General features: G+C 38.4%; 1 protein-coding gene across 10 annotated transcripts in view; it reads right to left on the bottom strand.

Moving 5' to 3' along the window:
• Positions 1–3356: 3356 nt before the first annotated feature.
• The window catches only part of NAV2 (neuron navigator 2), a 604864-nt gene continuing 595217 nt past the window's right edge, over positions 3357–13003 (bottom strand). For all 10 annotated transcript variants that reach the window (XM_060687633.2, XM_087877652.1, XM_034417265.3 and 7 more), the window contains 4 exons: positions 11131–11399; positions 10861–10979; positions 6037–6240; positions 3357–3815 (listed from right to left, as the gene is read on the bottom strand). In XM_060687633.2, coding sequence (XP_060543616.2) covers positions 3690–3815; positions 6037–6240; positions 10861–10979; positions 11131–11399 — 718 coding nt within the window. In that variant the 3' untranslated portion in view covers positions 3357–3689. The remainder of the gene's footprint in view (positions 3816–6036; positions 6241–10860; positions 10980–11130; positions 11400–13003) is intronic.

Below are 13003 nucleotides of genomic sequence, written 5' to 3'. Positions count from 1 at the left end.
TTTGTCATGGTAGCAAAACTGTGTGTCTGTTGCATCATATTAATCTTATAAATCCTATAAACTGTAGCAAATATTCTACCTGCATATTTTAAAACAAAGCAAAAAAATAATAATTATCTTTTAGTTGTGATGCCATTCAGTGCCACAAAAAAGGTTTGCTTTTGCCTGGATTGGATAAACAACATCCAATTAAATGTTGCTTAAAAGTTGATGTACAGATCTTTAAAAAGCCGTTTCCCTCTTTTTACATCTCTTCCTTGATTTTTGTTAATTTAGAAAGTGGGGTATCAAATATCTCATTTCAAACAATACCCACAGCAACTCACATCATTGTACTCCAAGAGATGACTTCTATAGCCCTGTTTTGTCTAATTATTTAAAAATTACAAACTACAACCAACACTAATGGAATTAAAATACAACTGTAGAAACTCGGTAAGGCATCACTTTTAAAAAATCAGCACCCAAAGATAGCTGAAAAAGGCTTGCATGTGTTTGTGTGTGTGTATGTGTGCGTGTGTGTTGTTGAGAACCTCGGTTCTAGTTTGAGGTATCGCCTGAGACAGCTGATAATATCAGCTATTGTTTTTTTTTTTAAATGACACCAGTTGGTGTCCAAATTTTTGTGAACCTTCTCGCTGTCTGGCAAAAGCACCAAACATTTTTTTTTTAACTTCTCTCTCCCCAGTTTTCTTCTGAGATGAAGAAAATAAGGAGGGCTCAGAGTCATGTTCTCCGCTTGGTTCTTGGTTTAGAACCAAAACCCAAAAAAACTTTATGGAAATAACTTTCCTGTACTTAAGACTTGGTTAAGTAAAATGGAGTATTTTTTTTCTTTTCTTTTCTTTTTTTAAAAAAGAGGCTCTTTATTATCGTGAGAGATTCACCAATGTTCAGTTCAGTTTTGCAACGGATGGCTGAAGTTAATTATTTATCCATAAATTCACATGTGATGACCCTGACATGAAGATATTTATCTGTATCTTCCTACAAGTTGATTCTGAAGAAATACGAATGCCTTGCCCTACCCTAAGGAACTAAGCAAGAGTCCTGCCTTTTCAGGGAGCTTTGAAGTTTGAACCTAAGGCACCATTTTCAGCCTTGCTGAGTGCTCAAATTAGAGCAGGGGTCTCCAACCTTGGCAACTTTAAGCCTGGCGGACTTCAACTCCCAGAATTCCACAGCCAGCTTTGCTTTGCTGGCTGTGGAATTCTGGGAGTTGAAGTCCGCCAGGCTTAAAGTTGCCAAGGTTGGAGACCCCTGAATTAGAGGAGCCATTTTCCTACTTTCTCCTCTGCTGACAGCTCCCCCACTACCATTTTATAAAAGCTGTTTGACTGAAACCAATACAAGGAAATAAATCTAAACTGGTTCCTGAACTGCAGGAAACTGACAGCCAATTTGAGGCTGTCAACCTGGGGTCCTGGGAACTTGAAGGACTTTGGATACAATGGATCTGCAGCCCCTCTTGGTGGTGTTATTCTGCTCCACCTCCAGCTTCGTGCAGGTGATTCTTTCTAATAATAGATTCCTACACAGGCCTTAGAGAAGTTGTGGGGCAAGGAGATTTGAGTTTATCTTTTTCCTCCTGGAAGAGGAAAAACCAAAGGTTACCTTGGTCCTCGTTGACACCCTAGAAAAATGTAATGTTGTCGTCTTAGAAAAGCATAATGCCGAATTTAAGAGGCACCACACTTTCCATTCAAGTATGTATGCTGTATATGCAGGACATGCTTCCTAGCTGCTTTTTCCCTGGTTCCATGCTAATGTCTCTGCATTCAGTGCCATTGCTGACAAAGGACCTCCAGAGATAATTTCTGATATAAAAACATTAGGGAGGGAGGTGAAGGAGGGCTAAGCATGCTAGGTGAGTAGCCATTAGGTGTGATCCTCATGTACCCCTTGTGCAGAAAGGAAGTCTGTATAGGACAAGTAAAAACAGATACCATTTCCAATCATTAGAACAGCTCAATACCATTAACCCGTAGACTTTACACTATTCAATAAAATGGAAGCTTCCCCGTGTCTCACAGAAAGCTATTTATAGCAGGGGTTCCCAAACCCACCATCTGTGGACTGGCATCGGGCTGTGGCATGCCAGAAACTGGGCCACGTAAACAAGCAAAGCCCTATCCGTGGGATGCAGGCAGCATATGAAACCACATCCCCTCCAATCCACAGAAAAACCTCTCTCCATAGAACCAGTCTCTGATGCTGAAAAAGTTGGGACCCCATCATCAATTTAGAGGAATGGAACTTCAGGAACAGATTGCTATGGGACATGAGGTTATTGGGATTAAAAAAAGTAAGAAAATGTACAATACAATGGAAGAACGGAATTATCTTTTCAATCCAGACAACTGTCTTTTCCGAGCTTTGTTGAACATTTGGTATAGGTATGAAATGATCCTAAAACCCGAATGAATGATTTGAGGAAATGACACCCCTATGTTATATATTTGAGTCTGGTATCCACTGAATTGTTATGAATCCAAAGACCAACAGACTGAAGCTTTGTTTTTTAGTTTTTACAAAGCACATCTTCTAGTTGCAGAGAAACGTTGATATTCAGGTTCAAGAAGAAACTTGTCACTTCAACAGTGAGAATTCTGAAGCAAATATGAAAATAAATTCTAGCAGGTTGTTTTGGTTTTTTCTTATATGTGTTGTTCCCATACTTTGGATCATGGATAAAACACTCCATGATTGTTGCTTTAATTAACACTGGCAACTTCAGAGTTGGTTTTATGAAGATGTACTGCTACTGTGCTCAAGGGATCGAGCCCAATGCTTGGAACGATATAAACAAATGAAATAACCAAAACAAGGGACCATGGTCTCAAATTGGACAAGAACTCTGTTTTGCGTTATGTATGTGAATATTTTAAACTTCCCTATTTCTAATCTCTTTGCCTCTTATGGAATGTCATTACCAAGGCGAGCAATTATTACAGCACCAGAATTATTGAGGTTAGGCTGAAAAAAAAAATGACTTGGAAAAATCAGCCATTAATGAGTTTGTACAGAAGCAGCATAACTGAGATCCATTCCCTTTTTGGACCTAATGTGGCACAATGCTTCTTAGGTTCATAACTTTCATGGTGAATATTTTTTCATTTATTGCCTCCAACTCACTCTCCTCAGAGGTTGTTATGATTAATGGAGTACATCTTATGTGAATGAAACACAATTCTGTCGCACTTCAGATTTTCCTCTGCTCATCTCCCCTGCACCCTTGTAATGAAATGTACTCCAGATGTCCCTTTAAATATTGGAGCAGGTTTAGGAAATCAAGAGATAATGGTAATCCACTTCACAACGAGATGTTGTTTGGTCAATGGACAGACACAACTAGATAAGCACCGTTGTTTTTATGAAAGTAACGTGTTCAGTGTCGTAGGCATGTGAACTCACAGCAATGTAAACTACAAAACAAAACAAAAACAAAATAGTGCAGTTCTTATTAAGGAAAACGAAACACAAGATATAAAACATCAGCTGGGTTGCCTGCACCCATCTTTGACACTGAATGGGGGAGGCAGAGAGGGTGGAAGAGATTGTATTGTTCTTGCAGCTCTAATACTGAGATGTCCTTCTGAACCAAGGTCAATTCTCTCCATGGCTTGATGATTCATTTTTCTATGGGAGGCAAAGGGTGGACCACTCGAAGCAATCATGTCTAGTTCTATTCATAATGTTGACTCCAGGGACGAGTCAAGGATATCATCGTGATGGCTATTGCTGTTGGAGTCACTGTCGTAACTCTGTGGACTTGAATAATTAGCTGCTTCCTGCAACCTCATCAGCATGTTCATCTGGTGAAATACAGAAAGGACAAAAAAATATTACTTGACCATCATGGTCACTTGTCTCTCTGGGGCAACTGAAGCAGACATGGATTTAAATGAACTGTCTCTGCAATCAGCCACTTGGCCTGGTCTCAGAACATGCCAGGTCTATCAAAAGCCTTCACTGTTGGCTCTGCTCATATCAGCATGAGTCTTTAAATCCTCAGTTTGGTAGGACCAGTGGTGGGATTCTACCGGTTCGGACTCGTTTGGGTGAACTGGTAGCTCTGATGATCAGCTGGGAGCGAACAGGTTCGCTCCAATGAGCAGGTTGGCCAACCCAACTGTCCCTGCGCTTTACTTACCTTTATCTTCTCAGCTGATTGGCGTGGCAGAACGGATTGCCGTGCCTCAGCTGTGTTACTCCTAGGTGGTAACCCAGAAGGTTAGTATTTGTAAAACTGTGTGCATGCGTGTGCGCAGCACACTATCACCGAACCGGTTATTAAACCAGCAGCATCCCACCACTGGGTAGGACCTCAACAGCACAAGAAAGTACCACACATTACAGATTAAAACATATTATGTGGGCACTCATGAAGAACGTTTCCCTAATACTGTTACAGAGGATAAAGGGACCTGGTTTTATGACTTAGTGGGATCGTCTACATTTCAGCAAAATCCAATCACTAATTTTTTTCCCCATCATAGACTGAGTTGCTCTACCCACATGACAAATGAAATAGACTTAACTAATTCTTTCCTAGGATAGAATTGGATACATTGATTTGCATTGTAATAGTGAGGATAACTATATGGAAAAAAAATAAAAATACATTGGATATCCTGGCTAGCACTGGTTGAATAAACAATGAAAATCCAGTATTATGTCTGTTTCACACTGGATGATCCACATGATTTAATGCCATTATGAGTTTTCCACTTGCCACACAATGTCATCAATACAGAAAAAACAGCTTGTTGTTCATTTGTAGGGCTTCAAACAATGCAGCAGTTCCATGGGAAGCCACAGAAAATTTCAGCAATTTCTACAATGGCCCTGGGATGTAACATAAAACACACCACAGATACATGGGCAGCCTTATTATAGAGATAATAAAGCCGTGTTTTGTAACAAATATTCTTTTCTACAAATTTTCAATGGCAGCTGCATTATGCAATCTCTTTATCCTTAGTTCCAGTCAACACATTTAATATAACAAACATATGTAATTGTCCAATCCTAGAGTCTGGATCAGCATTTTCGAAGGATTCAATTATTATAAATTTGTACTAAATTATAAATATTTAGTACAAATTTGCTTAAGACCAATAAAGGGAATCCTCGACTTACAACAGTTCATTTCATGACCATTCAAATTACAGCAGCACTGAAAAAAGTGACTTACGGCCGTTTTTCACACTTACAATCGTTGCAACATCCCCATGGTCACGTGATCGAAATTCGGATGCTTGGCAAGCGATTCATATTTATGACGGTTGCAGTGTTCCAGATTTTGCGAACTTCTGATGAGCAAAGTCAATGGGGAAGCCAGATTCACTTAACAACTGTGTTGCTAACTTAACAATTGCAGTGATTCCCTTAAGAACTGTGGCAAGAAAGGTGGTAAAATGGGACAAAATTCACTTAACCAATGTTTCACTTAGCAACAGAAACATTGGGTGTCAGGGTAATGATGATTTAAAGCTGACCAGCCCTTTAAGACTGAGGATGAGTCAGCAGGGTTATTGCCCTTTAAGAAGCTGTCTATATAAGAGAGGCCATTAGAGGGCGCTTCCCCCCCCCTCCTCATGTATCTGCATTGTAGTTCTCCATGTAGAGTTGAAGAATGATTGCTTGTATGGTATGTGCCTACCACTTGTATGCCTGTATATAGTCTTGTATATCTGTTTGTAAAGACAAAACCTCTGTGTCCTGTATTTTGCTCCTGGGTAGTCTCAAAATAGTAGTCACGCTGTAAACACTCTGACATTGGGCTCAATTGTGGTCGTAAGTCAAGGACTACCTGTATAAAGCACAGTACACAGAGCCCCACAGTAAGTTCATTTCTATCCAACATAATATTAAATTCCTAGTATAAATCACAAAATACTGCTACATCTATTTCAAGTGTATCTTTAGAATATTCTACAAATTAATTTGGAGAAATAGCCTTGATACTTCCCACTGTTTAGTCATTTATCATCTAATGTCCATATATGAACAATATTGTGTTGAGAATCTCACCAGAGGGTCTCCTTCCGCATCACTTGGTGGAACCTGTTTGCTGGTTGAACCTTCCCGTGGCATAGAATAACCATCAAATCCAACATCTTCTGGACGCAGTTGCAGCAAAGGAGGCCACTCGTGATGTTGCGGGGTAGCTGCCCATGGATAAGTGTCCATCACCCACTTGGCAGGGTCCTCCCATGGTGCTCTTCTACCGTACAACTACAAGCAACAGTACAAAGCCATTCTGAATCAAAGGATTTGAGATTAAGCTTGTTTTTAGTCACATATGTATAGCAATGTTCTCGTGTTTTTTCTGCGAGTTCAACTCATGTGAGGAATCTTCCAATCTTGTGTTTATGACAATGGAAGTTTGAACAAACTTCTTAATAGAAGAAAATAAAAGATGGGAAAGCAGGGGTCTCCTGGTTTTTCAACCAGGTCTACCATGTACAGAAAGTATCTCGACAATGTGGAGAGAAAACAAACAGAGGAGAGATTGATGTTTTTAAAAAATCTAAACTACTGGACTTTTAAAAAATTTTTGAACAGAAATATCTATACTTTTGAATCTCTCTCTTCATTTAAAAGAAAGTGCAGGAAGCAGTGCTGTATACATACTTTATACCTCAGAGTCTCCTGAATGAAAGCTGGGATATAAATCTGATAAATGAACGATTGAATAACAGACAGATTAACAGATTAACAGGGTTGGAAGGCATCTTGTAGTAGGTCATCTAATCCAACTCTGTTAATCTGTTAATCTATCTGTTATTCATTTTAATACCTCCTACATACACACAAAAGATGGAGAAAAATACATTCATTTAAGACAGAAGAACAAATTGGCATTTTAGATCTTAGCCAGAGACGATTAAAAAAAAATACACCTCACAATCCAGAAAAAAAATTATTCTGCTAAAAGATACAAATACAAGTGACCAATGATGCCTATGACATGAGTTATACTCAATAATTAAGGAGGAAGATTCTCTTCTTCTACCCATATTCTTAGCAAAATGTACATTTTACTCTAATCTGACAACAAAGGCTTTGTGAGCAAATCTGCCCGCTAGGTGTCACCATATCTTCCAAAAGCAAATCATAATTTAGGGGAAGCCACACAACTTTTGAAGAATGCTTCTTGGGTGTTCAGCAATTACTGCAGGAGAGTGGGTGGAAGAAAATGTAAAGACAGCCTCTCCCAACTTGATGTCTTCTAGATGTGTTGAACTTCAGGTCCCATTACCTCCAGAAAATAAGACCAGAGATCAGCTTTGCTTATTGGGTTATCTTGCAACACGTCTGGAGAACAACAGCTAACAGCTGAATTAACAAGTTGTCTACCTTAACTCTTCCTCTTTTATTCCCTTTCCTCTGTAATGTCCATTTTGCATTATAAGCCAGTTTTAATATTGATCTTTTAAGTTGTTCTGGAAAATTTGGGGCTCAAGAGCTATGGTAAATATTTTAAATTTAAAAAAAAGGTTCTTTATTCCAAAGGCAAAGGTGAACCTGGTAAGTCAAGACATACAACATTCAAATCCAATTTTATGGCTCGTGCAGGACTGTGCAAAGCTTCAAAGGGGCCATTTCCCTCAGGCAAGGCACCTGGAAAGCTCGCTTTTGAAGCCGTTTCCTGCATGAAGCAGCGCAGCCCATCCTCCCACCCAATTCCTACAGCAAAGCAAAACGGTCTTGTGGCTTGGCTTCCCCTCATTTCATAGACCTCCTTCAGCATTTCCAATAACTGGAAGCTTCTATTCATGCACAGGAAGCTTGGAGAGGATACGAAGTGTCCTGGCATAGCCAGTGGTTCAAAATGCTGCCTCTTGCATTTTTTTTTAACCCAGTGATATTTATCTTAAATTTATCTTTCCTTCACTCCTGGAAAAAAGAAAGTTCTGGAAATGATTTGTTGCTAAACTCACTTCTGGGTGACCAGGTGGTTATTCTTGTTACAAGTAGCAATGAAAGGAGTGGCAGACAGTGGGACCAAAGCGATTTTGGCTGCCTCTAATTCAGTCTCAGGTATAAGGAATGCGCAGAAGGATTACTGGTGTGGCTGTTCCTAATCCAATACATAATTTAATTGGGATTTTTATTCCCTGAATGTAGGTTAGGAATTCCAGGATCCTCAACATGGCTGGAAAATACTAACCAAGAAATACTGCATTGGTGGGTTGCTCCAGAGTTGAAGTAAAACTGAGGAGCCTACTCTCACTTTATATTTTGAGCAATTCCTTCTCTCTCAGTCCAACCTACACACAATGTTGTTACCATGGGGATAAAACCACTGGAAACATTTCTAGCTTGAGGCTATTTCACATATTGCTAAGAAGTAAAAGTGGCCTTCAACAGCAACAACTCAATAGTTCATCTTTAGCTTCCTGTAAGGTGAATTCATGAGCTTGAAGACAAATGTTTGATACATTCAGAGTTTACATTGTTTGGTGTGCAGTTAAACCTTTTCAATAAATCTCTAAAGCAGCGTTTCTCAACCTTTGTCGCTTGAAGATGGGTGGACTTGATGAATTGAAGTCCACCCATCTTCAAGCGACAAAGGTTGAGAAACACTGCTCTAAAGAATGGAATATACAAAGAGACCCATATGACCTGTTGAACAACCTGTTTAATATATTTGGAGACAGATGGACAAGCATTATGCATATCAAATTTATTGCTGTGTTACATCTGTAATAGATATTCATGCAAATATTGAAAGTTAAACTTAAGCATTCACAGACTTTTGTGGTTTAGAAATAGTGAAAGGCATTATTTCCGACTTAATTTCTCTATAATCAGAATATAATATATAGCTTATTAATGTGCAAATCACTATTTAATATGTCAAGCGCTAGTTTCTGAATCATGGTAAATTAAAATTACAATTTTCTCTTGATCCATCTCTTCCCATTACTAGTTGTCTGTCTTTAACAATTTCAAGGTGGTAAATATATCAACGTATTATCAATATACGTGTACATGAATATTTGCATTAGATGGCTATGTAGAGAATTGGAATTATTTACAGCTAAAATGATATGGTATAGTTTTTTTTCTTTTTTGTAAACACTTTCTATGTGTTTTTGTTTCAGAATAAGTTTATTTAAAATTGAATACGACACAAGAGTGGAGAGAAAATGGCCCTTTTTCAGGAGCTGGTGAATAACTAAGGTGAGCCCAAGTCAAAAGTTTATTTAACTTTCCAGAAAAACTCAAACTGGAGCAAGTGGGAGCTATTACAATGGTTTCTTCATGGGTCAAAGTTGAATTCCCTGTGACAAAGACTATGCTATATTCCTTCAACAGTGATGTGCCCAAAGTGGACAGAAAAAAGGACAGGTCCTGTTCTTCATTTCAAAGTCATAAAATGTGTTTATAAGCATTAAAAACCCTCAAGAGAAAGAGAGAACTGCCAAATGGAAATGAATGCCAAATATAATATTTTTTCATTTGATAGTGCTAAAGTCCCTGCAGCAGACAGAAAACCAACTGTTTGCATCAGGATTAAAATCCTGTTGTTGATGCAACTTGACCTCAACAAAACAATTATTTACATTTGGAAAGAGAAGTCTGCACTAGGGCTTTTTTTTTTTAAACTTTAGTTGCCCTGAGCATGGCTCCCTGTGTTGGTACAACATGAATGCCTTCAGTGGACTAGTTTTATATGTCTATTCTTTGTACTACTGTACTAACAATAGTCCAGCTTGGAGAATATTAGTTCGACACTATCTAATCAAGGATTCCTTGCGGATTTATTCCAACTGTCTGCATTTCCTTCCATATAGCAGGGAATATATGGCCCCACGAATGATAATCATTCATCTACCTGAAGAGGAAGGCATCATCTTGCTCAGAAATGCAGAAGTCCAATATGAAATTTCTGGAGAACAGCCCTTTAAAATGGAAATGCCTTCTTAAAATGGGCTAATGAGAACTGAAAACAGTTAGAAATCAAGAACATTAAGTTTGTCTATGATTAATGAGGACATCGACCAAGGACGGCTACCTGTGAGGAGCACATGGCCTTAAATAGTTACAGCAATAGCACTTAGACTTATATACCACTCCATGGTGCTTTATAGCACTCTCTAAGCAGTTTACAGAGTCAACATATTGCCTCCAGCAATCTGGGTCCTCATTTTACTGACCTTGGAAGGATGGAAAGCGGAGTCAACTTTGAAGCGGTCAAGACTGAACTCCTGGCAGAACTAGCCTGCAATACTGCATTCTAACTACTGCACCACCAGACACAGTGATTAAATAAGTGAATGAATGAATGAATGAATGAATGAATGAATGAATGAATGAATGAATGAATAAATAAATAAATAAATAAATAAATAAATAAATAAATAAATAAATAAATAAATAAATAAATTTAAGAGTCTCAGAGCACTTAAGCAGGGCTGATATTTTTAATTCCATTCGGGAGAAAAAGGGGGGATTTTAAAGGTAAAAGATTGGCTCTTGTAGAGACATAGCAATCCTTAAAAAAACCCAACCTCCAAAATTGGGGCAATTCTTACATTTTGCTAAGTTTAAAAAGGAAAACTCAGTGACTTAAGCGTCAGAATTTTCCCCTTAACGCTAAACAAAACATGACAAAAAGCAGATCCAAAAATGTCGGCTCTGTTGCCTCTTGGGACATTTGTGGCTGCTTTCTGAAAGGGCACAAAAATAAAGTGGGGTCCCATGCCTGTTATCCAGGAATTTCAGGATTTTGCAAGGTCCTATCTGATCACAAACAGGATTTTGCAAGGTCCCATCTGATCGCAAACAGTGCACCTGTGCTGTATTTGTCATATTTATATCCCGGTTTCTGTAAACTGTGCTTACCTGTAGACCTTCTCTGACAGCCTCAAGAAGATAGGGAACAATGGAGTAGTTCCATAGGTCAGTAAACCAAACCCTTGACCCATCCACATCTAGAGGGCAAGACAGAAACAGGCGGGGACCTGTGAAAATCAAGAGAAATGTAAAGTGGATTATTTTCAGTAAGGAGGAACCGATGCATTTATTTTAACCATAACATTATACAATGACAAGAGAAATAAAAAAAGGTACATAAGGAAAAATAAATTTTATTTATTTTATTTTATTTCTCACCGATAGTAACATCTGAAGAACTGTGAGCTTCCAAGAACTTGTTGAGATGTTGCCAAACCTTGGGAATCCAGTCTACAATCTTAATTAATTCTGCATTTCTCATCCGGCCGCCAATTTCTGTTTCAATGAGTTTTCTTCTCAAGAATCGGGCAAGAAAGCCCTTGACTGGCTCAGTGTGATTGGCACATAGTACCCATCTAAAATTGTGGTGCAGCTGAAGGTTAGGTGTTGAGGAAGTTGCTTGGTTCATTGTTCCAATTATGTAAGGGCTGTAGGAAAAAAGGTTAGCCAACATTTATTTTTAGAAAATCTTTTTTTTAAATTTACATTTAAATTTACATCTCATGTGCTTTTTTGCTTCCTACACATAACATATGAATAGATTCCATCCCAGAGTTATTGTGATGCTCCTCCATGCTAGCTGAATTTCTGGAATGCTTTAGAATATTTTATTTACTTTTCAGGGAGATGGTCAGTTAAGTCTTTGAAAAACATTTTAAAAACAGTTAGAAAAAAATTAAGATTTAAAAGAGGAGAGTTACTGAAAAGGAAAGTGGTCGGAATGTGAAGCAAAAGAAATTGAGAAATCAAAACATGAATAAAATCTAAAGCAGTCTTCCAATGAAACCTAAAGCAGCCAGGAAATCAGGAGTCAAAGTGGTTCAAATGAATACAGGTTTATTACATGCTAACACTCTCTAAAAGAATCTGAACTACTAATGGTCAAAGCAGTAGGTAAGAGTCAGTGGAATTCAAGGTGGGCTCAGTGATGAAACCAAAAATTTTTTACTACCGGTTCTGTGAGCGTGGCTTGGTGGGTGTGGTGTGGCTTGGTGGGCGTGGCAGGGGAAGGATACTGCAAAATCTCCATTCTCCAGGGGAAAGATATTGCAAAATCCCCATTCCCTCCCCACTCCTGGGGAAGGATATTGCAAAATCTCCATTCCCACTCCACTCTGGGGCCAGTCAGAATTTTTACTACCGGTTCTCCGAACTACTCAAAATTTCCGCTACCGGTTCTCCAGAACCTGTCAGAACCTGCTGGATTTCACCCCTGGGTGGGCTGGACTTAGAACTCTTGTGGGCATGAAGGGACTTGAGACTGATGACATGCTTGACTTCTCCCCTTGGACTCAGCCTGGTCATCTCCTACACTTTCTTAACCTACTGCCCTTTGGATGTACTGCTCATGATAGAATTCAGAATCTACCTGAAAGGTACAATACTTGACAAGGGGTGTAGAACAGGGCATGGACAACTTAGCTACCTTATCTTCTTCTTGTGCCATATCCGTCATTGGACGTTGGCGATCATGTTAACGATCCTATTTTTATCAACAGCTGCATGAAAAAGTACCTTATACTTTTTATGTATAACTACCTTATACATTTTCAAATTACTACCGCCATTCTGTGCTATAAATGAAAGAAGGACTGGCTTTTAAAAAAGGAAATACAGATATTGGCAGAACTCTGCAGAAAAAGGCTGGTAAAGATTAGTGTTTTCCATCTCTCCCAAAGCTTCTGTTAATATTGAATCTTTAAGAAGCTGGAGAAGTCTATATAATGAAAGCATAGGGATATTTGTTTTAGGGATCTCCTAATTTTATAGATACAGATAAAATGAAAAGCCAGGAATTGCTCTAGATTTTTTAAATTTCTGTTTGCTATGTGGTCATGTCTTTTATGTTTATCGGTTATAGAATGTAGCGTCTAATTTTAGCTTTAAATCAAATCTCAGGGTATATTCATGAAAATATAATTTCTCCTTAGAATTTCTTGTGATCTGTAATAATAATCTGAAAGGGAATTGATTTACTTTTTGTTGTTGATTTTTAAACATTAATTAACTAATAATTAACATTTCTTTAAAC

The sequence above is a fragment of the Pantherophis guttatus genome, chromosome 1, assembly GCF_059756535.1.
Source record: "Pantherophis guttatus breed Tessera chromosome 1, ASM5975653v1, whole genome shotgun sequence".
NCBI classification, from domain to species: domain Eukaryota; kingdom Metazoa; phylum Chordata; class Lepidosauria; order Squamata; family Colubridae; genus Pantherophis; species Pantherophis guttatus.
This window is presented reverse-complemented; position numbering and strand designations above follow the sequence as displayed.